The sequence below is a fragment of the Helianthus annuus genome, chromosome 16, assembly GCF_002127325.2.
Source record: "Helianthus annuus cultivar XRQ/B chromosome 16, HanXRQr2.0-SUNRISE, whole genome shotgun sequence".
NCBI classification, from domain to species: Eukaryota; Viridiplantae; Streptophyta; class Magnoliopsida; order Asterales; family Asteraceae; genus Helianthus; species Helianthus annuus.
The window spans coordinates 115,565,642-115,591,443 of NC_035448.2; the positions used below are offsets into that span (position 1 = coordinate 115,565,642).

At 38.8% G+C, this 25,802-nt stretch overlaps 2 protein-coding genes and 1 non-coding gene across 3 annotated transcripts; 1 reads left to right on the forward strand and 2 right to left on the reverse strand.

The window, feature by feature from the left end:
• Positions 1-6,347: 6,347 nt before the first annotated feature.
• Positions 6,348-6,453, reverse strand: LOC118488663. Its single transcript, XR_004885207.1, has one exon. It is a non-coding gene; the product is annotated as a small nucleolar RNA R71 (small nucleolar RNA).
• Positions 6,454-10,901: 4,448 nt separating this feature from the next.
• Positions 10,902-11,351, forward strand: LOC110919503. The gene has a single exon (XM_022163771.1). It carries the CDS (start codon positions 10,902-10,904, stop codon positions 11,349-11,351), a length of 450 nt encoding a protein of 149 aa, XP_022019463.1.
• A 12,263-nt stretch (positions 11,352-23,614) lies between these two features.
• On the reverse strand, positions 23,615-24,092 carry LOC110915936. The gene has a single exon (XM_022160688.1). It carries the CDS (start codon positions 24,055-24,057, stop codon positions 23,791-23,793), a length of 267 nt encoding a protein of 88 aa, XP_022016380.1. The 5' UTR covers positions 24,058-24,092; the 3' UTR covers positions 23,615-23,790.
• Between the last annotated feature and the right edge of the window lie 1,710 nt (positions 24,093-25,802).

Sequence of the window (25,802 nt, forward strand, 5' to 3'; positions counted from 1 at the left end):
TTTAAAAGTGTTGGAACTATCCAAGCTTTCAACCTTCAATGTTGAAATACTTGTGTTTTGGTGAATGTGTGAACCATGGAAGCTTTGGCACTCCAAACCTTGTTCCACTACCTCACTTGTTTAAAACTTTAGCTTAGATTCCTACACTAAATCTCAAAGCAATTTCCAACAAAAGGACAAGGCTACATAACGTCCCCAAATACTCTCCATGTTTGGGATGCACGCATCTAGCTTGCTCACTTGGTTGTTTAAAGATTTAGTAATTTATGTAATTCTTAATTTTAGTTCATATTCATGACCAACCGAAATCATCAACAAAATTGATGATTTTGTGCTTTGGTGAATCATATAATCAGGTTAAAAAGATGGAATTCATCCTACCTCCTTGCATGACCATTCTAATGGTACCCTAATTTACATTCCTAATATGTTAACTTTTAAATTCCGAATCCTATTGATGTGTGTAAAATGCAACATATAAATCACATCAATTAAGGCACAAAACTAACCCTTTTTAAGTACTAATGTTGGAAAAAGAGTGTTTTTGTCTTCCTTTTGTATTTTCAGGATGAAATGAGCTCAAAATCACAAAAGAAGCAAAAAGACAACTAATTCTACCATAAATACAAGAAAAGGAACAAAAGTGGACTGCCCGGACCCTCAACGGCACCTCCCAAGGCAAAGGAGAAGAAACAGAGTCTGAACACGCCCCGTGTCCAGCGAACACGGGGGCGTGCCCAGGAAGCAGCAGAAAAGACAAACCAGTAGAAGCTTCCATTGCCCACCACGGGGCCGTGTCCAGCGAGCACGGGGGCGTGGTGAAAGTACAGCAGGCGCATTAATTGTAATTCGCAATTACAATTAATGAAGTGAGAGAATGTCAGACGGGCACGGGGCCGTGTCCAGCGGACACGGGGCCGTGTCCAGCCTTCTGTTCAGCCTATAAATAGAGGAGCTTGGCTTCATTCTCTCTCATCCCTTGGCACACCACCTCTCTCACACCTCATCCACCACCCACCACCACCATAACACCATCATCCACCACCATCATCCATTGTCCATCGTAGAGTGTGTGTGAGTCGTCTCGGGATCCAAGATTGATCGTAAGAGTTCTTGACAATCAAGGCCATGTTTGCCTAAGTCTCTTACATCACTTGGTGAAGACAAGTGTTTAGTATAATACTTTTTATTTTTAATCTTTTGCACTTTTTATTTGGTTTTGTATTAATGACTTTAATAACTAGTTACTTATGTTGAAGGTGATCTTTCCTTATCGTTTGTCCGTGGTGTCTTGGCATTATTTTACTGTCTATATAAAATAAAAGATTTTCACCATTCATATCTCCACGGTCTATATGGAGGTATGTTGGCTACCTGGTCGGGGGTTAAGGGAACGGTTTGGTAAGGGTCTTGCCCTTGTTCAGCATTTAGAGGTCCTGCTTGGGACCTGGGTCAAATTTAGTAGGATCTCCTTCAATGCCCATAGGTATTGGATGGCGGGGATCCAAACTCTTTGACCCCCTCATAAGTTAACTACTATTAATACTATAACCCGGCTATTTAGGACTGTATCCCTGCTGACTCAGACTACTTAGCCGAGGGTAACGTCACCGCCAAAAGCGGGGCCTACCATAATTTGCATTAATAACTTAATTCATTATCTTTCAATAATCCGACCCTTTAGGATTGTATCCTTGCTGACTCAAACTACTGGGTTGAGGGTAACGTCGCCTTCAAAAGAGGGGCCTACTACAATAACTAAGATAATCTCTTAAACAAGTGCAAAAGTGCGAAAATAATCAAAGGTTATACTAATACACGTGTCGGATCCAAGTGATTCATCTTGTCTATCTGTTTTTATTTTATTTTTATTTTCAGCATTTAGTTAGTTTTTATTTTTCTTAGTTTAAAACATTTTTCTCACTTTTTGATTTGATTAGACGTTGAGGATAAACCGGTATTAAAAGCTCTTGTGTCCTTGGACGACCTCGGTATCTTACCAACACTATACTACGTCCACGATGGGTGCACTTGCCCATATGTGTGTTTAGTGTTAGTGAATATCGTGTTTTATAAATTTAAAACTTGGCTAAAAGTGTAAAAAGGGCTTAAATATACATAAAAAATATAACACACTTCACGCACATCACCTATCCATTAAACAAAAACCGCAACTCACACACCTTCGTTTCCCTGTTTGGTTTTGGGTAAAGGTGAGACCGGGAGGAGATCCTTGCTTAGTTTCCTTAGTTTTTCTAGCAAACTCGAGTTATTATCAACAACCTTATATAACTCTTTCATACTTTAAGGTGTGTTGTGATTAGCGAGACTGGGAGGTGAGCAAGTCATTTGGCTACCTTAGCATTCCCTAGTGAGGTGAGACCGGGAGGTAATCCGAACTAGTACCCGGTAATTTACACGTCCACCTTAGGATTGTCCGAGAGGTGTTAGTGAGACCGGGAGGTGATCTAGTAATCTTTAGGATTGTCTTGTGTTAGGCATATTTTTAGGAACCCAGTAACCATTCCATTGTCCAATTCCGAGAGTTGTGGGTTACAGGTTGGATTCTAGACGTAGGTAGTTGTTTTCTCCGCAGCATATAAGTTCCTCTGTAGTTCCCTGAGTTCTCTGCTCTATTTTATTGGAGTTCATTTATTTGCTTAATTTAGTAATTAGTTTAAAAACCATTCTCTCAAATAATAAATTATTAGGATAGGGCTCGATGGAGGTTTAATATCAAGAGTCGCTAGATTGTGTCCACGGTTCGATACTCGGACTTACTTGTATTACTACTTACGACCGGCGGTTTACGGGTTTTTCCAATTTTTAAAACTTGTTAAATAAAAATCGTTAAACTCACACACCTTCATTTCCCTCTTAGGGTAACTTTGGTATTCCAAACTCAAGAACTCTTCCAACTCACTTACGTGGAAATCTCTACGCAAACCGTGAGTATACATGACCCCTTTTTCATTTTTACACTTTTAAGTGCAATATATATATCATATAAAAACTCACACAAACACTTATACACAAATATTTTATTCATACAATCGAATCTAATATTTTATACGTTTATACTCCAGAAATACATGCATGATAGAAAGCCATTCTTGCACAATACTTTGTCATTAACTTCGTACAAGCCTCCCTTGACATGTATAACGCTATAGGAGTAGCACACTGCTCGTATTCTTGTGTTCATGTTAAGTTTATAAATACAAAAACGTTCTTGTCGTTGTGACGAGAAGATTACGCTAGTGAAATCTTTGGGTTGACACGTATGCGTTGCATGTTAGTTCATGTTATGTTATGCCTTAGTATATGTTATTGCCATATAGATTTCGTAAAAAAAAATTTAGACTTATGCTAGTAGCCAAACTTGTATGCTCACCAATGCTTTATGTGTTGACATGTTACTTTAATATATATTGCAGGATCTTGATGACGTCACGTTGAAAAGAATCTAATAAGAAGGACTAGAAACGCACCAAACTTTAATCCATGTTTAGTAATTTAGTCTTTATGATACCTTGTTGTACTTTTGTTTCTAAATCATGTACTTGGACCGTCAGAAATAAAATGAAAATTTACTTTTTAAATACTTGTCTCATTTAGTGGTCGTGATGTCTCTTACAATCTCGTTTTCGTCTCACTGCGATGTTTCCGCCATTGTTGGGGTGTGACATGACAATTTTTTTTTTTGTTTTCGGCGTTTCTTTCTTGCATTGTATCCAAACGCCTATGACCGAGGTCTCGTATGTCTTGTAGGCGTCGGTTCATATCTTCGAAATCTTGCTTCATTTCGAAAGCCACCGAAGAGGACTCTGACGGGTGGTCCTTTGGACAACCCTTAAGTATGTTAAAACATGAAATAATCCTCCATTTAGCCGTGTAATTATCTTGGATTAGATAACTACGATGCTTATGTTTCAGGTGCGAATTAGGAGATAAGAGATGGATAAAAGGCAGTTCATGAATGTTTTGGTGGAAAACGGGTCGAGAGAAGAAGACAAGACAAAACAAAGGAGACAAGACTGCTGAGTACCGTAAATTACGGTCCTACCGTAATTTACGGTAGACATGATTTTTGTTGATTTTTGCACCGTAAACCAGGCTTGATTCACCGTAACAATCTGATGGCCACCGTAAATTACGGTGGAGCCGTAATTTACGGTGGTGCCTGAACGTGAAATGTGTAACTGCCACAATATACTCGTTTTTTGGGTGTCTTTTGGTATTCTTCTCATCATTGACGGTTCTTGGGCACTTTGGGGGCGATTTTGGAGTACTTGCTTGCTTTGTGAACATTTTTAAACATTCGGTTTGTGTTTTTAATTCGTATGAACATTAGATTGATGTTGATGATGATTCACCGAGCCATGTCCGGCTAAACTCTTCGGTGATCATCCTAGGTGAATGTTTCTAAGACTTTTGTGTGTTAATTTCTGCATTTCTAGAATGATATTTTGCGTTGCTTGAATGTCATGGTGTATGTTTGATTGTTTGTAGTGCGTTAATCTATATCACAATTTCTAGTCTTGATCGTACGTTCTTGGTGCCGTTGGCAACCGAGATATCACGGGAAGGGTTAGGGTTGGTTATTGGTTAATAGGTCATCGGGAAACAACCTCGCATTATCTAATCCGAGTACTTTGTTCCCTTTTATCACTTCAATCACACATACACGAGTTATGTCTATGTAACTCTTTCTAGTGAAATTGCACACAATTGTTTAAAGAAACTGAAACCTAGGGTGATCATTGTTCTCTCCTAATTGTTTACAACCAACTTTGATTTGAATTAGTTCTTAATCTAGTTTTCCAAAACAACAATCCACAATCTTGAATTTTAATTTTCTGCAATTTAGTTTAATTTTAGTATAAATACAAAGCTACACAATCAACACATTTTCCACATACTCCCTGAGTTCGATACCCTACTACCACTAACTACAGTTGTTTAGGGATTAAATTTGCGTGACCCACGACATCACGTCAGACTCCACCCTTCTCCTTTTTTTTCACTTCTTCTACCGAGTGGTCGGGCCAACTCCACTTCCTCATTCTCGTTGTGTTTAGTGTGCAGGTACTTCAGGTGTATGCATACTAGAGGCTCTCACAGGTCATCACCACTATCGTTTGATCCGGAAATTGAAAGAACGCTACGACAAAACCGAGTTTTAGTGCGAGAAAACAAAATCATTGGTTCACCCACTTCACCCATTACACCGAGAAACATCATGGCTGATTCTCAGATACCACCTACAACCAGTCAAACAACCTCATCCTTTATACCTACTTCCACCCAACCATCACCAAACACTACATTACCTAATACCACCGCTGGATTTACACCAACCAATTCCACTCAACCAATCACCACTCAAAATGAGCCTACCATCACTTACGATCCATCCACCACAATCCCACCATTATCTCACTTCTTTCCCCCAACTACGGGTCAATCATCATCTACCTTCACAATTGCACCCAATTCAACTATTGTGCATACTACCCCATCCTTTAGACCACAACAATCGGGTTTTCAGTATTCAAACATTCCATTTGGGCAAACCTCGGGAATGCAAGGGGGTGATTATGATGAGGGATTTGAAGACTTTGAGGGGTATGAAGATGATGGGTATGGTTATGGAGATTATGGTGATCAAGGGGATTTTGGGTATGTTCAGAATCAATCTCAAGGGATGGCGAGTGTTGGTGGAATGCAACATCAACAACTTATACCACAACATATTCGGCCAAGACCACAAGGGCCACCAATGCCACAACCGATTCCATTGCAACAGGTCCGGCCACAACATGTACACCAACAACCATTTCAAAGACCGCCTCAGCGCCCACCGATGCGACCACAACAGTTTCAACAACCGATCGCACCACAAGGGCAAGTACCAAGACCGAATGGGCCGATTATTCCGAGAGGTAGGTATGGTGTGCCACGAAGACATCTTAGAGAAAATGTGAGGGGCATTGAAGCACATTTTCGGCCGGTAATTACACAAAACCCTTCACCGGTAGTCATTCCTCATAATGACCAAGGGCGCACATTCGAAGTAAGAACCAACTCGCTACAAAGTTTACCAAAATATAAGGGGTTGGCAAATGAAGAACCTTATTTCCATTTGGAGGCTTATGACTCTATATGCAATACTCTTGGGAGTCAAGGGTTTTCAGCTGACGACATCAAATTAGTGTTGTTTCAATTTTCGTTGGAAGAGAAAGCTAAGAAATGGTTCTATACATTACCTTCAGCATCAATTTATACATGGGGGGAGATGCAACAAACCTTTTTGGATGAATTCTATACCGCCCAAAAGACTAATGATGCGCGGAAGGGGTTGAGAAGCTTTCAACAACAACACGGTGAGATGTTCCATGAGGCGTTTGAGCGTTTTAACATGATGATTAAAAACTGCCCTCATCATGGGATTGAGTTATGGGAGTTAATGAACGCTTTTCATGAGGGGTTAAGTGCCGAAGATGCACGGGATTTAATGTCTATCACCGGAGGGACATTTGGAACGAATTATGAGAATGAAGATTGGGAGTTTTTGGAGAGTATGGCAACTACATCAAAAAGGAAAGCCCAAGCTTCGAGGAGAGCCCGACCGACAACTAACCGACCACAAGTGCATGCCATAGATGAAGGTAATGTTCAAACTACTAATCAAATTTATGATGTGTGTGCTTTGTGTAATGAAATAGGTCACGCGGCTGAAAATTGCCAAGGAATGTTGGAAGGGCAATATGAGGAAGTTCATGCGGTCCAAGGTCAAGGAGGAGGTGGTAGGAACTACAATAACATGAATTCTAATACCTACCACCCTGGGTTGAGGAATCACCCGAACTTTAGATATGGGAACCCATCAAATTAAGCGAACCCAAATTTTCAAGGTAGCCAAGGTAATTTTGGTTCACGGCCATCTTATAATAACCAAGGTGGGTACCGGGGCGGAAATAACCAAGGGTATCAAAAACAATACCAAACGGGTCAAGATCAAAGGGGATCTTCGGGTGGAAATGAGGTGATGGAGATGCTTAAAAGCATGCAATTGGAAATGCAAAAGCGGAATCAACTTGATGAAGTGCGGATGCAAAAAGATGAGGTTCGCGATAAAAGCATCCATTCACTAACAACCCAAATGGGTCAATTAGCGACCGAGGTGGCGGAATTGAAGAAAGGTAAGGGTCAACTTCCAAGCGACACAAAGGTAAACCCTTCACACGGTTCGTCACGAGGTAATGTTAATATTAACCATGTTAGTGTGTTAAGAAGTGGGAAAGAGTTTAAGGCCAATTTGTCACCCGAATTGGTCGAGGGGGTGGTTGAGGACATCACGGGAATGGAAAGTGATGATGAACTTGCACCGGTTAAACCAAAAGAAGCAACTATTAAAAAACCGGGGTTGGGTGAAAGTGAAAAAAGTAAAAATGAAAAGAATGAAAAAATAGAGGGTGAACCGAGTCAAGTTCCATTCCCATCGGCTTTACTTGACCCGGGAAAGAAAAATTTTATTGTGTCAAGGGGTCCTCAAAAAGAGGAAATGTGGGATATGTTCAAACAAGTTAAAATAAATCTCCCACTTCTTGATGCAATAAAACAAGTTCCCGCTTATGCAAAATTCTTAAAAGAATTATGCACACAAAAGAGGCAAAACAAGAAAAAAGTGCCTAAGCGGGTAGATTTGACCGGGCAAGTGAGTGCGGTGTTGAATGGGGAGCTTCCTCCTAAGCTCCAAGATCCAGGCACGCCATTGATTAATGTACAAGTTGGTAATTTTCAAATGGCTAAGGCGTTGCTAGATCTTGGAGCCGGAGTTAGCATTTTACCGGGGGGATTATACGACCAATATGACTTTGGTCCATTAGCACGGGTGGAGACGACGGTTGTTTTGGCCGATTTGTCTCATAAGTTGCCCCGGGGTATGGTTCAAAATGTTATTGTTAAAATTGATGAGTTTTACTACCCGGTGGACTTTTTGGTTTTGGACTACTCATCGGCGGACCCTAAACAACAACAGAACATAATTTTGGGTCGGCCATTTTTAAGCACCGCACATGCTATTATCGATTGTAGATTTGGTACGGTTGATATGGCATTCGGAAATCGAAAAATGCGTTTGAATGTTTTTACTAACAATTCTAATGCTAACGGTGTTGATGAGTGTTTTATGGCAGACATAGTAGATGGATGCAACCCGCATGAGTATGAGGAGGATGGTTTGGATATTTGCCTGTGTGACTTTTCTGAACAGGTACATGCTTATGCACTACGGGTTGAAGAGGAGGCACAAGATGTGATGGCGCTGAAAGAAGGTAGACCACCATGGACCCATCAATTCGAGGGTCTACCGGTGGAAATCGATTCGGGTACAAAACCATCGTTGGAGGAACCACCAAAGTTAGAGCTCAAGGACTTGCCGGGCCACTTGAAGTATGTATTTTTAGGGGATAATGACACTTTGCCGGTCATTATTGCCTCTAATTTGGAAGTGGCACAAGAGCAAGCCTTGATGGAGGTGTTAAAAGCGAACAAGGGTGCTATTGGATGGACGATTGCCGATCTTAAAGGAATTAGTCCATCCATCGTCATGCACAAAATTATCACAACCGAAGATGCCAAACCGACACGAGAAGCTCAAAGGCGGTTGAACCCGAACCTAAGGGAGGTAGTAAAAAAGGAGGTAATTAAATGGTTGGATGCGGGAATCATCTATCCGATTTCGGATAGTGCTTGGGTGAGTCCCACCCAGGTTGTGCCTAAGAAGGCCGGCATTCAAGTAGTCAAGGACGAAAGTGGTGAACAAATTGCCACCCGACCGGTTACCGGATGGCGGGTGTGTATTGACTACAGAAAACTGAATGCCGCCACTTCTAAGGACCATTTCCCGCTACCTTTTATTGACCAAATTATTGAAAAATTGTCGGGTCAAAAATATTATTGCTTCTTAGATGGGTATTCGGGTTATAATCAAATTGCCATACACCCGGATGACCAACACAAGACCACCTTCACATGCCCATACGGCACTTTTGCCTTTAGGCGAATGCCGTTTGGGTTGTGTAATGCTCCGGCAACTTTTCAACGATGTATGATGAGTATTTTCTCGGACATGGTTGGAGAGTCGCTCGAAGTGTTCATGGATGATTTTTCCATTTTTTGGCACTACTTTTGATGCTTGTCTCAACGAATTGCAAAAGGTTTTAAAAAGGTGCGTTGAGAAAAATTTGGTGCTAAGTTGGGAGAAAAGTCACTTCATGGTGCAAGAGGGCATTGTGTTGGGACACGTGATTTCGGAAAGGGGGATGGAGGTGGATAAGGCAAAGATACGGGTAATTTCATCGTTGCCACCTCCTAAAAATGTTAAGGGTGTACGGTCATTCTTGGGACACGCGGGTTTTTATCGACGTTTCATTAAGGGTTTTAGTGTTATCACCAAACCCTTATGCAATTTGTTATTAAAAGATGTCCCGTTTGACTTTACTAATGAATGTATGCAAGCGTTTACTGTTTTGAAGGAACATTTGGTCAAGGCGCCTATCTTGCAACCACCTGACTGGTCAAAGCCATTCGAGATAATGTGTGATGCCAGCGATACCACTATCGGTGCAGTTTTGGGTCAACGGGTTGACAAGAAGCCGGTGGTTATCTACTATGCAAGCAAAACTTTATCCGAAGCGCAACTTAACTACACCACAACCGAGAAGGAGTTACTAGCGGTGGTGTACGCTTTGGATAAGTTTCGCTCGTATATTTGGGGAAGCAAGGTAGTAGTTTATTCCGATCATAGTGCGGTTCGGTATTTAATGGAGAAAAAGGATGCGAAGCCGCGTTTGATTCGGTGGGTTTTATTGTTGCAAGAATTTGATCTAGAGATCCGAGACAAGAAAGGAAGCGAGAATGTAGTCGCGGATCATTTGTCTAGGATTCCGGTAGAGGGGACCGATGATGTAAGTGAAATCAACGAAAGTTTCCCCGACGAGCAATTGTTAGCCGTGTCCACTTTTGTTGCCCCGTGGTACGCTCACTATGTTAACTACTTAGCCACGGGTGCCATTCCGACCCATTGGACCAAAAAGCGTCGTCAACAATTCATGGTCCAAGTGAGGCAATATATTTGGGATGAGCCGGATCTCTTCAAGATCGGACCGGATCAAGTTATTCGGAGGTGTGTGCCTGAGACTGAAGTGTTGGAAATTTTAACGCACGCCCATTCGTCCGCTTGCGGGGGTCATTTTAGTGGACATAAAACGGGTTATCGGGTACTATCTTGTGGGTTTTATTGGCCCACTATTTTCAAGGATGCAATTGAGTTCGCCCGGAATTGTGTAAACTGCCAAAAGATGGGTAGCATATCGAAGAGGGATGAGATGCCACTACAACCAATCTTGGTTGTAGAGATATTTGATGTATGGGGAATAGATTTTATGGGTCCGTTTCCAAATTCGAATGGCTTCCTTTATATTCTTGTGGCGGTAGATTATGTCTCGAAGTGGATTGAGGCTATTGCAACGCGCACAAACGACCATTCGGTTGTTTGTAAATTTGTTCAATCCAACATCTTCTCGCGCTTCGGAATTCCGCGGGTCATTATAAGCGACGGTGGTTCACATTTCAAAAACTTTAACTTCGGAAAATTGTTGAAGAGGTATAGCGTGAATCATCGAGTCGCAACACCTTACCATCCGCAAACGAGTGGACAAGTCGAAGTGTCCAATCGGCAAATCAAGGAGATCCTCATGAAAACGGTAAGAACAGACCGAAAGGATTGGTCGAGCAAGTTGGATGATGCTTTGTGGGCGTACCGTACGGCCTACAAGACTCCGATTGGCACAACACCTTACCGGATGGTGTATGGTAAGGGTTGTCATTTACCTATGGAGTTGGCGCATCGGGCGCATTGGGCGATCAAGACAGTTAATGCGGATTACGACGAGGCGGGTAAGTTGCGGAAATTACAATTGAGCGAGATAGAAGAAATTCGAGATGAGGCGTACGAATGCGCATCGGCTTATAAGGATAAGCTAAAGAAAGTACATGATGCGAAGTTACGCAAGAAAACGTTCGAAGTGGGTCAGAAGGTTTGGTTGTACAACTCACGGTTGAAAATGTTTGCGGGCAAGCTTAAAAGTAAATGGATGGGTCCGTATGTTATTCGACGAGTTGGGCAATTTGGTGATGTGGACATCCAAGATGAGCAAACGTTGAAACAACAAACGGTGAACGGTCACCGCTTGAAGCCGTACTTGGAAGGAAATGACATCAATAACTTGGAGCTTGACAAAGCGGGCTACATCCTACGCCCGGTTGAGGAGGAACAATCTTAAGAGGCCCAGGTTTGGTGGTAGTGTACATAGTAGTTTCATTTTGTTTTGTTTTGTATTTTTGCACAATTGCCATAGCTTTTCGAAGTCCGTGTTCGAAACAAGTGTGGGGAAATTCGGGTCGCGAATTGCTCTTACATCGTGTTGAGGACAACACGGGATTTTTGAGGGGGTAGGGTGATTTTTTCCAAGTTTTTGAAATAATTAAAAAACATAAAAAAATCGAAAAAATTTAAAAAAATCTAAAAAATTTGGTCACATAAATTCCAAGTTTTATCAAAAGAATGGATGCCCAGTGTCCACCGTAAATTACGGTGGAGCCGTAATTTACGGTGGGAGTTAAAATTTTTTTGGGATTTATGGTGTAAACCTCCTGTTTTACGGTGAAAATTGAAGATTGGAGTTTACCGTAAATTACGGTAATGCCGTAACTTACGGTGGTGAAAAAAATTGGTTGGGGTTTACGGTGAATCAAGCCTGAATTACGGTGCACATTTGACATCCAGGTCTCACCGTAATTTACGGTGAGACCGTAAATTACGGTACGCGATGAATCTGTCTCCGTCGGCTGGGATTCTGCATATACATAAAAAAAAAAAAAAAAAAAAAAAACGAAAACAAACAGGATTTCACGTGTATTAACCCTAGCCACTTATTCATTCCTCACTTTTCACCAACTTCTTCTTCTCTAAGACCCACATCCTCCTTCTTCTTCTTCCACCTTCTTTTCTTCATAAAACCTTCAATCCTTGCCCAAATCAAGTGAGGTTTTGGTCTCAATCGACTAATTTTTCCCAAGCTTCGTGATTGTGAGGAGGAATTCCAGAGAAAACGCGGTTTTGGGGTCGAAGTTTGAAACCCTAGGTTGAGATAATTTGGGGGTTTTGGGATTTTTAGTTTCACAAGCATCCTCTCATCTTAAAACAAGGTATGAACACTTATTTTACTCTATTATGGAGATGCATTGTGAAAAACAAGGTGATTTAGGTTATATGTTCTTGCCCACTTGCTTGTTGCTAGGATATGAGTATGGAATTGTTATTGAACATGGTTGATGGTTGTAGATGTAGGAATTATGGTTAAAGTAGTGAACTTTTGGGATGTTCTACATTGTAGAGACATCATGCCCAATTTTTTTGAAAAATCCTTGATACATTTTGGGTTCACTAACATCTACAACCATGGCAACAAGCAAGTGTGGGGATGATTTGTGAAGAGAATGTTAATTTTTGTGTTGTTTTGTTGTTTCTTCATGTGTGTAGGAAATGGCAAAGACAAAGGAAAAGCCGGGGTCAAGTTCATCCTCATCAAGAGGCAAGGGCAAGGAGAAGGAGCAGCCATCGAAGAAGAGGCAATATCTTGGTAGGGTTAGTGAAAGCGAGGAAGAGGAAGAGATGCAGTTAGACCCAAGTGATAAACCGGTGTGGAATTCGGGGTCGTTGGATGACCAACCTGAAATTTGGCAACCAACCCTGTATAACGACTGCATGAACAAGTTAAAGAATAAAGCAGCCGCATTCATCTGTGAAAGAGAGGTTGATGAGCCTCAGTTGGGCCAGTTCGGGGTGTATGACAAGTTCCGTGCTTTGGGTTGGGAAGGAGCACTCAAGTGTTGGGATAAGGATAAGAGCAATTTGTTTTTGACTGAGATTCAGGAGTGGATGGCAACGCTTAAATGTCACAACTTCCACAGGCCATCACAAATGAAGTTGGTTGGGATGGTACATGGGGTACCAGTTGAAATGTCATTCGATACGTTGAAGAAGTTGGGAAAATATGATAGCCTTCCAACTAGGGAGTACATGATTCCCATGCTTGATGATTTATTGCTCAAACCCGAGAAGCACGTGACATGGAACAGTATGTTGGCGGATTTGTTTTTGCCCGGTAGGTATGGTGGCGTGTTATACCGAAAAAATCTGAAGATAGAAGCCAAGCTCTTGCATACGATCTGTTTACTTAATGTCATCCCAAGGAGAGGGGATAAAGAGCAGGTGAGGTTTCCAGAGATACCTGTTCTGTATTCATTGATGCATGGCTCCCCACGTTTTCCAATACGCTACCTGATTATGCACCATTTGTGGATATGCCGGAACAAATACGGGAGAGACATTGTCCCGTACTGTCGCATCATAACGGGTTTAATGAAACAGCAGAAGGCACTCACATCTGAAGACCGCGGTTTAACGAAAAGGCACTTGCCTTTTACTTTGGATAGGTTGGGAAACGTTTGGACATACACTTCGTCTGAACGTTATCACAAGCTGAAATCGGAGGGTCAACGGTGGAGGGCGTTGAAATTAGGTGCAAGGGAGTTGTTACCGGGAGAACCGGGTGAACCTGAAAGCGATGAAGAGTTAATTCCGAGTGGGGATGATGATTACGCAGACGAGCCAACGGGTGGTGCAAATGTTGGTTTTGGGGCTTTTCATGGTGGTCATGGTGGCACATTTTACGACTATGCGCAGCAACCATATGAGCCGGGGTGGGCTTATAGTGGTTCAATGCAGGAGGTGATCGAGAGCCAACGCCCGCCGGCGGCCATCTTTGATACTTGGTCGGGTTCGGAGAGGTCGTTATTTGATCAAGGCACGCGGAATAGCGCTAGTATTGAGCGGGCGCTTAAACATAGCTTCGACCGCAATGAATTATGGCACCGGACCCACGCATATTCGCAGGAGGTGGAAATGAATAACCGATATCACGATGATCAGATGAGGCGGATGCATGCGGATTGGCATGCCGGAAGGCCGGTGGTTGAGGATCCACAACATGTGGATTATGCCTCATTGCCACCGTATGATGGCAGCGTTTCGTATCCGACTCCACAACTCCACCATTCTCAGTGGCTTGATCCAAGACGGCAAGAGGGACCACAACAACAAGAGGGAAGCAGTAGCGGCTCGTTCGGGTTTGGAGAATGGAACGATATGATGTCGTCCATTTTTGGGCCCCCAGGACCGCGTTATTATTGATCAGGTGGTATTCTCTCTCTTGTATAGTTTGTATATATTTGTTGGTTTATGTTGATTATGGTGGGAGGATGGGTGGTGATTGATCATATGATTGATTGTTGGGTTTGGTTGGTTGGTGGTGTTGTGTTTAAAATGAAAAACATAAAAAAAAATATAAAATGAAAAAAATACAAAAAAAAGAAATTTGGGGTTTGAGATGAGAAGCTTCTTGTGGATGTTGAAGTGGGTTAGTGATCAAAGCCTCTCAAAGCCATACATTGGGGTCAATGTATCCCAAGTGTGGGGATGGGGGGAATTTTTTGAAGATTTTTGAAAAATTTTAAGCCGAGCAAAACAATGTGAAATCTTGTCGCCCCAATTTATCCCCAAGTCAATACACCGGCAACCCTTATTACCCTTTTCATTCTTGGTAAGAGTTGTAGCCACACGTGTATATAAATAATCTTTGATGAGAGTGGCTACGGGTGGGGGTGTGTTAGAACTTGTGCTTGAATGCAATTTGAATCCGTTGTTAGACATGAATGTAGAAAGGATAAGGGCACTAGGTAGCCTCGTCGTTGGTGTGAGTGAGTGTGGGATTTGGGGGGTTGGACCTCATTAATTATACATATGAGCATGGTTGCGAGAGGGGCGGGGGTTTGGACATTTAGTTGCCCATTTTGTGCCTTTAAAGCCTATCATTTGTTTCCCCTAGCTACTTACTTGAAAATGTACCCAAATTTGACCCGGTCTTATAGCGTTAGTGATATAATTAGTAGTTTGTGAGTTTGAAATAGTCATGGTTAGTGTATTATCGTATTGTGTGATTGAAAAAAAAAATGAAAAGAAAAAAAAAATGAAGAAAAAAAAAAAAGAAGGTTTCATTGTCTTGTATATAGTAGTATGCATTGTTAGTTGTTTTTGGTAGTTGTAATAAAAAGACCGGGTCGAATTTTCGCTACTCATATATATTCCATTTCCTACCCATACACCTAGCCACATTACAACCTTTAAGCCCCTTTTGATTTGCATTCATGTTTGACCCGTTATAGGAGGATAGTTGATTCAGGTACAAGCTTATGATTGCGCAACCACCCGTTTGCCTAGTGTGTGTCTAGCTTATCTTTGCTAGTTTCCACTTGTAGCCGAGAGGAGAGAAATTGTGAGGGGTGTATTGCTTGGGGCATTAAAAAGGGGGTTGGTAAAGAAATTGCATGATTTGTTTGGCTAATTTGATCACTTGTTTCGAAACTATGTTGATGAGTTGCTTGGGACAAGCAACGGTTAAGTGTGGGGATGTGACGGGTGGTCCTTTGGACAACCCTTAAGTATGTTAAAACATGAAATAATCCTCCATTTAGCCGTGTAATTATCTTGGATTAGATAACTACGATGCTTATGTTTCAGGTGCGAATTAGGAGATAAGAGATGGATAAAAGGCAGTTCATGAATGTTTTGGTGGAAAACGGGTCGAGAGAAGAAGACAAGACAAAACAAAGGAGACAAGACTGCTGAGTACCGTAAATTACGGTCCTACCGTAATTTACGGTAGACATGATTTTTGTTGATTTTTGCACCGTAAACCAGGCTTGATTCACCGTAACAATCTGATGGCCACCGTAAATTACGGTGGAGCCGTAATTTACGGTGGTGCCTGAACGTGAAATGTGTAACTGCCACAATATACTCGTTTTTTGGGTGTCTTTTGGTATTCTTCTCATCATTGACGGTTCTTGGGCACTTTGGGGGCGATTTTGGAGTACTTGCTTGCTTTGTGAACATTTTTAAACATTCGGTTTGTGTTTTTAATTCGTATGAACATTAGATTGATGTTGATGATGATTCACCGAGCCATGTCCGGCTAAACTCTTCGGTGATCATCCTAGGTGAATGTTTCTAAGACTTTTGTGTGTTAATTTCTGCATTTCTAGAATGATATTTTGCGTTGCTTGAATGTCATGGTGTATGTTTGATTGTTTGTAGTGCGTTAATCTATATCACAATTTCTAGTCTTGATCGTACGTTCTTGGTGCCGTTGGCAACCGAGATATCACGGGAAGGGTTAGGGTTGGTTATTGGTTAATAGGTCATCGGGAAACAACCTCGCATTATCTAATCCGAGTACTTTGTTCCCTTTTATCACTTCAATCACACATACACGAGTTATGTCTATGTAACTCTTTCTAGTGAAATTGCACACAATTGTTTAAAGAAACTGAAACCTAGGGTGATCATTGTTCTCTCCTAATTGTTTACAACCAACTTTGATTTGAATTAGTTCTTAATCTAGTTTTCCAAAACAACAATCCACAATCTTGAATTTTAATTTTCTGCAATTTAGTTTAATTTTAGTATAAATACAAAGCTACACAATCAACACATTTTCCACATACTCCCTGAGTTCGATACCCTACTACCACTAACTACAGTTGTTTAGGGATTAAATTTGCGTGACCCACGACATCACGTCAGACTCCACCCTTCTCCTTTTTTTTCACTTCTTCTACCGAGTGGTCGGGCCAACTCCACTTCCTCATTCTCGTCGTCCACATTAATGTTTAAGTCGACGTTTCGAGCATCGGAAGTAGGTGTTCCGGATCAACCGAGTAGGATGTTTTGGACCGTTTTGCTTTACGTCTACTACTAGACGTCATGCTCAGTATGTTAGACCATTTAGGACTTCCACGTAGAAGCTTCTAACAATTCAAGTATGTAAAAGCGCCTCTCATTTGGTTGAACTCCTCCAACGCTCTTGTTAATATATTCGTGTTGTTTTGACCGCTACCTCAGTTATCTTTCGTGCGTTGGAAAACTTCTTGGAACGAATGACATTATGGTTTATGTCGGTCCATTTGCTTGATATCGAATGTTTGTCCCGATACTCACCTCTACCCATTGCATTAAAAAATGTTTTGCGAATTTATTCCAAAAATGGGTAGAGTTTGATAGTTGGCTAAAAAAACAAATATATTGTTATATCTTAAAAAAATATAATACATACTATTTAAAAAAGGTAAATAACGCTTACCAACTTCGGGATCCTCCAGATGTCGCGCCACGCCCGTGCTAACGCGTACTCCTCATCTTTCGACCAAGCTTGGTAGGTTCTTTTCGTACGTGGAGCGGTATCCTCTTTTTTTAAGGGACCGTCTACCACGTTGAGACACCTTGGCTACAGGCTCTGGTTCGTCTCCGGTACCGTTTCAATGTCGGGCTCGGTTTCTTCTTGAGTCGCATGCGAACCGTCCATGATGCAAAGCCGTGTGGACCGTGAAAGAATTGTGGAGGCATGTTTAATAATTGTGTGTACGCCATTATACTTGTGTCCATATCTTGGAAATTATAGGACGGTTGCGGTAGGGTGGTGTTTGGGCGATATGAAGTTTAGTTGCTGGGTCTAGACAGAACACTGAAAGGGGGTCAGAAGGAATTCATGATATATTTTTTTTTTTAATAAAATGTGCAGAAGTAGTGAAGAGAATAGGAAAAAGTTTATAAAAAAAATGGAGTTGAAAGTGGGTTTTTTATTATAGGTAAAAATAGATTAAAAATAAAGAAAAAATTAATTTTTTATTACCGTTAAATGACCGTTCACAACAGTCAAACCATGAAAAATTTCAAAATTTTGGTGTTTTAAATTATGCACCCGGAGCTTTTTTTTGAAAAAAAACGCCCAAAGGGGCGATGGTCAAGCGTGTTTGGGCGGGGATTAGGGTATAAAAAACGTTCAATCCCCTGGCCACTAAGGGTGGTCTTACGATTAGTTTAGATGATTTGTTTAATCATATTCAACAAGTAGCAATTGGTTGGAATGAATTTCTCAACCGATTTGAAAGATCATGATGGTTGCATCAATACACATTGCAGCCGTTGCTTCGTACCAATTAAAAGACATTAAAGGAGAATAAAACTTTGAAGAAACTAAATAAAGAATAAATTTAAAACCCAGCCAAAATGACAAAAATACCTCTTATTTAATGTCGAACTATAAGAGGTCAAAAAATTGGATGGTTTTGACAATAATTTATAAATCTCAGTGGTTCAGGTGAGAAAAAAAAACTTTTTTTGTAAATGGCTAAATTAACCAAACCCTAGGGACGATTTTAGCAGTTTACTCTTTTTTTAACAAGGAAGAAAAACCTTTGAATGCTACTAAACAATTATTTTTTTCAATGTTTGTTATTTTATTATACAGGGTGGAGATAGAATAGGAAGTTTATTTGGCTAAGTAGGCTAGGAAATGATCTTGACCATCCATTTAGTTAATCAAGGGCTAAGATTAAATGATGGAAATTGAATGGAAGAAAAGATGCGTGTGATTTTGTTTAGGGGCATTCTAGTCAATCCAAGGCAATAGTTTCTCTTTCCTCCAATTCCCCCTCCCCCCCTCATTTTTTAAACGTTAATAACTCTTTCATACGACATTATTTTTTTATAAAAATTGCACCAAAAAACGAGCGTTTTTTATCTTTAAAACGAGTATACTATTGATATATTTTTGAAATTTTTTTTTGAAAACGCAGTTGCGTAAAACGCAATGGAAAAAACCCAGTTGCGTAAAACGCAATGGAAAAAAAACCTAAAAAATGACATTTTTCTAAAACGCAATGCACCAAAAACACAAAGAAATGTCTTATTTGTAAAACGCAATGGCCAGAAAACACAAAGAAATGTGTTATTTCTAAAACGCAATAGCCTAAAAACTCAAAAGAAAGTGTAGTTTGTAAAACGCAATGGACTAAAAACGCATAAAAATGTGTTTTACCTAAAATGCAATGCACCAAAAACACAAACACATGTCTTATTTCTAAAACGCAATGGCCAGAAAATACTTAAAATGTCTGTTTTCTAAAACGCAATGGACTGAAAACACATAAAAATGTGTTTTACCTAAAACGCAATGCACAAACAACACAAAGAAATGTCTTATTTATAAAACGCAATGGCCAGAAAACACTTAAATGTCTCATTTCTAAAACGCAATGGCCTAAAAAACAAAAGAAAGTGTTCTCTGTAAAACGCAATGAACTGAAAACACCTAAAAGTGTGTTTTACCTAAAACGCAATGACTAAAAACACTTCAAAAATGTGTTTTTATAAAACGTAATGACCAGAAAACGCATAAAAATGTCTTAGTTTTAAAACGCAATGGCATAAAAACACCAAAAAAGTGTTCTCTCTAAAACGCATTTAACCAGGACAATAGTTGTCTGTGAATTGTCTGAACCAGGAATGCAGTTCTAAAACGCAATGGCATAAAACTGTCTACGAACGCAATTTTCCAGAGACAAATTTATAGAAAATTAATTTTTCTCATGCATTTTTATTAAAGCAATAAAACTGTCTACGAATGCAGTTTTCCAGCCTTGGACCCCGCCAGGGGCTGCCGCCCCCCGGACCCCCGCCAAGATCGTAAAACGCAATGACTAAATCAAAAACCCAGATCGTAAAAATAAAATTAATGAATTTCTTACATGGATCGAAGCCGATTTCTTCATCGATTGACGAAATTTGAATGATAGAAACACTTATCAGCGATTGAATCGAACGGATCGAGTGATTATCTTCAAAATCACGGGAAAAAAATGAGATTTTGAATGAAATTAAATTGGGTTTTCTTCAAAAAAAAAAAAAAAGAAAGTTGAAGAACACATTGATCGGGTGTTTGAATCATTGATTGATGACGAAAACCGCACTATAATGTAGTGATTATTGAGATAGTAAGTGAAGAAAAGGTTAAAGATGGTGGGTTTTGAAGTAACTGGGGAGAAGAAGGAAGAAGAAAGGATGAGATTGACTAAAATACCATTTCGTTTTATTTTAAAATTTGCCACATGTCATAATCCTATTGCTTCTTATCCTTTCTAGCCAAAATAAACTTTCTATTAGATATTTTCCCTTATTATACATATCATACGTTTTGATGAATACATTTCGAGAATGGATGTGCTGATAATATCATGATTTATATAAAATGCATGTGTTGATTATATAAATGAATGTGCCCGTTACAATAGGTGGATGTGTTGATAATATGATGATTTATATAAAATGCATGTGTTGATTATATAAATGAATGTGCCCTTACAATAGGGGGATGTGTTGATAATATGATTATTTATATAAAATGCATGTGTTGATTATATAACTGAATGTGCCCGTTACAGTGGATGTGTTGATAATATGATGATTTATACAAAATGCATGTGCCAATTATATAAATAAATGTGCTGGTTATATGACATGTATCTGTTGATAATATGCTAATTATATAAATATATGTTCTGATTAAATGATGTGCTATTTAATTTATTATGACACTACCTATAACAACAATCACCATGCATGGAATACTGTTTCCCTGCCATTGGTCGAAATAGGCGGCCAGCTGCTACGCTGGTATTTTCCTACCGCTTAAGCTAAATTACGATTTTGCCCGTTTACATTTATAGGTTTGTCATTGGTTTTGTTTTTTTCCTTCCCAGACAAATTGTGATTTTGTCCTCAGCTCAAATTTGCAGTTTTGCCATCCTTTTTGTTTTTTTCCCTGTGAAATTACGATTTTGACGCCAGTGTAAAATTACAGTCATGCCATCTTTTTAGTTTTTTTAAAAATTATGGTAGTGTTTTGTTTTAATTGTTTAAATTGGTGTAATTTTTATTCGTGTCAGTCGGCTGTCTGACACACGCTTATTTGTTCTGAAAAATTACAATTTTCCCCCAGTTTAAAATTATAGTGTTTCCATCGTTTTAGTTTTTTTTGGGCAAAAGTATGGTAGTATTTTGTTTTAATTGGTTGACTCGATGTAATCTTTTAGGTTGTGTTATAAGCAGTATGCACAAGTAACCGAAGCACAAACCTATATGTTATGAGAGAGAAATATTCAGCTTAGTGCCCCGCAACGTTGGCAGGGAAAAACTGGTTATATATAATACAAACCTTTGTGAATAATGTTTTGACCTTTTTTTTTGTCTTTTTGTATACTTTTACCTCTCAAAATTCTGCATTCACATTTACAACCTCTTAACTTTCTACAAATTTTCGAGTTTTACGTGTTATTTTTTTATATACGTGTGGATATAAATTCAAGTTGATTAACGTTTCAAAGTAAATTTTTCTAGAAACAAATCGGATCACATATAATACGTTTTCATGCTTTTATTTATTTACGTTTTCATTTGGTCTACGTTTTAACGTTTCAAAGTAAATTTTTCTAGAAACAAATCGAATCACATATAATACGTTTTCATGCTTATTTTTATTTATCTTTTCATTTGGTCTACGTTTTAACATAAAATTATTTAGAGAACGTCGCAGCAACACACAGGATAATTTACTAGTTATATATAGTTATAATTTTTAGCATGTTGGGTTATGGCATTATAATTATCATTTTTAACAAGCTCGTAAGGGGCTATTTGCCACCTTCTAAATGGTTAAGTGCTAACTAGTAAGAAGTCTGAATCATTAAGTGTTTAATCAGTAAGAGGTCTGAACCATTAAGAGCTAGTATAATACTTAACCATTCAGAGGCAAATGTTTGATCAACTCAGATTAGAGGTCTTAACCATTCAGACTTTTTATAGTGCTTAATCATTCGGAGGCAATTGTCTGAACCATTCACCCATCTGCTCACGAAACAAATAATCTGAACCATTAATTACTGAACTAGTAAGGGGTCTGAATCATTGTGTAAGGGGTCTGAATCATTCAGAGCCTCATTAAGAGCTAAACAAACAGCCCCTAAGACTTGAAGAGAGAAAGAATTGTTCTGAATTTGACTAAGGCTAAAAGGGTGTAGGGGCCATAGTTAAAACATGATTCGTTGTGTAAGAATATGAATGAAAGGTTATACCACCCTCCCTCAATAATTCATGATTATATTGGCGTGGATTAAACCACAATTACCACGGGCACCTTTTTTCTATTTTCCTAGATTTTGACACTTTAAAAGATAAACTAAAATAACAAAAGGGATAGTGATTTGTGTCATGACCACTAGAATAGTAGTGTTATATGGTAGATTAGAAGTGGATGATGACCACATCCTTACGTGTTGGATAGTAGATTAAAAGTGGATGACCGATGCGTATATAAAGGGTCATAATGGTCATGAGAGGGTCATCACCGCACAGTTCAAAACCGGATATCCAAAAATTCGGATATCCGAGTTTCGGATATCCGAAATTTTCGGATACCTGATTTCACTATCCGAATCCGTATCCGAATTTTCAGATAGTGGATCGGATATCTGAATATCAATTAGTTATTTAATTTTTAGTTTTTAATTTTTTTAATATTCCGAACTAGATATTCCTGATCGTTTTGGATATCCAAATATAAATTTTCGGATATTTTTCGGATAGTTTCGTATTTCGGATATTTTTCATATATATATATCCGATAAAAAATAAAAATTAAATTTTCGGATATTTCAAATATCCGAAATATCCGAAAATTTTCAAAATCACTATCTGAATCCGAATTCGAAAATTCGAATATCCGAGTTTAGGATATCCGAAATTTCGGATTTTTCGGATTCGGATATCAGATAGTTCCAGATCGAATTTTTGAATACGGATATTTTCGAACACCCCTACCGCACACACTATTTAGGGTGAAGGGTTGCGAGATTTGAGGAGAGTTATTTCGATTTTAGGGAGGAGTTAATTTTAATGAATCAAAACAAATACAAATACCAGAAATACCCTTAATTCTATCTAATTTTAACTCTTTTTGAGAACTAACGAGGTGTCTTTAATACCAACTCTAGATCTAGTTTATGGATGCACCAAATTTGTTCTCACGGTTTTTATATTTGTTATATTCGAAATTTTTCGGGCCGGCTCTTATAATTCGTGTACCCTGTTCGAGCTCCAAAAAACGTGCTCTTAGGCCTTCACGAAATTAGGTATTTAGCTCAACAAAGGTCTAAACATAATGCCAATAGGCTAATAACTAATCTAAAACATAAAATAGTTTTGTAAGTGAGCCTATATTGGTGTTTGTATAAGTATACCCTATAAAAAAAAATTTTACGTATACACATCAGATTTTTTTCTAAAAAACGTGCCTTGACCGATGGTCCTCTCCGTCCAACCCCTGGGTGTACCCTGGGTGACACACATAGTTGCCACGTACTTATGACTATATGTTACTATTCGACTCATTGTGCTTCCATACGACTTTTGGTACCATTTTAGTATTGTCTTGTGTTTAGACAAGTTTAGTTATTGTCATTTTAGTTACTCACTTGTTTATATATATCAACATGATTGTTACTTATTTATAATGCCATGACTCGTCACATGTTTTAGCAACAACTATTTAAAACATGTTACCATATCATATTATGTCCAACGATGTGAAACTTGTACACATACGTACATAAGCTGCTAATTAAACACTAGAAGAAACTAACAAAGTAAAGACAAAATTAACCACACAAAACACCACTTGACATCATCAAGCAACTGGTAGTTACCATCTATCCGGTGCCGGTAACACCGGGGTCCGGCTTGTCGCGGCGGCCTTGTTCTTGCGCTTCGACGGTGGCCGACACTGCATCGCCAAAAACAGGGCCGCCGCGACCGGCACAATCCTCCACCTTATCTTGTATTTTATCGATCTGAATCTTACCCTCGTCATCCTTGGAGTGGATATCCATTCGACTCTGGTTCTCTCCCCCTGGTACGGAATGATATGTTGTTGCCGTCGTGCTTCCCGGCGGCAAAGTTCCTTGGGCTCCTGACATTACTTTACTATTACTATATTTAGTATGTTTCTGTTTTTGTTATATGTGTATATGTTATGGATATTTATAGTATGAAATATCTTGGAAAGGATAGGGTTAGATCGAGGGTGTTGATCTATATTTGCCACGTGGTGGTTATGTGTCAAAAACCTAGTACACATGCTTAGCTCTCACGATGGGGAAAATTTCATCCTAACATGAATAAAATTTATTATATAGTAGGTTATAATCTTGTATATTACACGGGTTAAGTAATAAATAAAATATCAAATAATTATTAACGAAAATTTAACAATTATAAAACGATATTTTAAGATACTTTTCTGATATCCGAACAAAATTTTGTTTTACGTATGATCAAAACTTGTGATGTTTGTTAAGTTTATAAATATGAAAGCATTTGAACCATCGATTAGAAGACAAACTGTATCATTGACTTTCTCACGACGTGAATCCAAGTTTTATTTAAATACCAATGCTCTTAATTTATTAGTTCTAAAAATATTGTTGAAAGGTTTAGATTAGGCATATAGCAATTAGCCAATTAGATAAACTTATAACTACAAAATAATATTTAAGATAATTAATATAAATATATAATAATAAGATGATTTATAAAATAGTTTCTTAAATGTTTTAAACAAATATTAAATTTAATAATTTAAATTAAATAATAATTATCTACAGTTAAGTAATAGTAGATGGTCTAGAATAATTATCTACAGTTAGGAGGGGGAAATATGTAAAAATTCCTATTTTTTAATTGATAATGGATGATTTCCGTTGATAAAAGCTTTTGTTTTCTTTTTTAATTTTATTTTTAAATCTGTATAAACTGAAAGATGATACTTCAGTATCATTCCATTACTTTTACTTTTAATTTTTTTAACATTGTATATTTTATAGTAAATATGTAGTTTTAGAGTATTAATATGCAATAATTTTTTGGTTAAGCGGGTCATGTTTTTATCAACCCACAACAGGTCTTTTCGTATACGGGTTCATGCGTGTGGCACGTTTATTGATTTGTGTCATGTTCGGAGGGTTCAACCTGTGAATATGACCCATTCAACACCCCTAACTTAAACACACACTAATAATCGTTACATTCCCGACAGGAACTTCTGCAATCAAAATTGTATTTGAGAAAACAACAGTGAAGATAATAGGAAATTTATCACAACTGCCACCATTGGAGATACCTCAACTACCCAAACAATTTAGGCCATCAACTAACCGAGGGAGCGGTGATTTTGATTTTGATTTTGATGTTACTTACCTCAATTCTGATCTTTGGATCACACGAGGAGATAGAGGTGAGCTTAGAGTGTTTGTGATCTCATATAAATGTAATTTGAATTTTGAAATCACATTTCTTCATATGTACAATTATACAATATGATCTACAGGTTCATAAATAAGAATGCAATATAAATTTGTTACAGATTCACTCCTCTAAAAGTTTATTATCCATTTTGTTACAAGCTCAATCAACGCGTTTGTTCTTCGTGTGTTCAACTGTTTAATCATGTGGTTTTTGGCACACCCCGTCATGTGTTTTGTTTGACCGGAGATTAACCGTTGTTGCTCTTCTTTCTGGACCTGTGGTTAGATGACTCATGCCTGTGAGACGACCGCCTACTTTGTCTTGTCTTGTGTGGGTCACCTAGTGAAGAGTAACAAGTAAAAGAATTTGGGTAAATATGTAATTGATTTTACATATTCGAATGGGGAAATATGTAAAT

Coding starts and splice junctions, on each gene's coding strand:
- LOC110919503 (XM_022163771.1), top strand. CDS start 10,902: ATGGAGTTGGCGCATCGGGCGCATTGGGCGATCAAGACAGTTAATGCG.
- LOC110915936 (XM_022160688.1), bottom strand. CDS start 24,057: ATGTCAGGAGCCCAAGGAACTTTGCCGCCGGGAAGCACGACGGCAACA.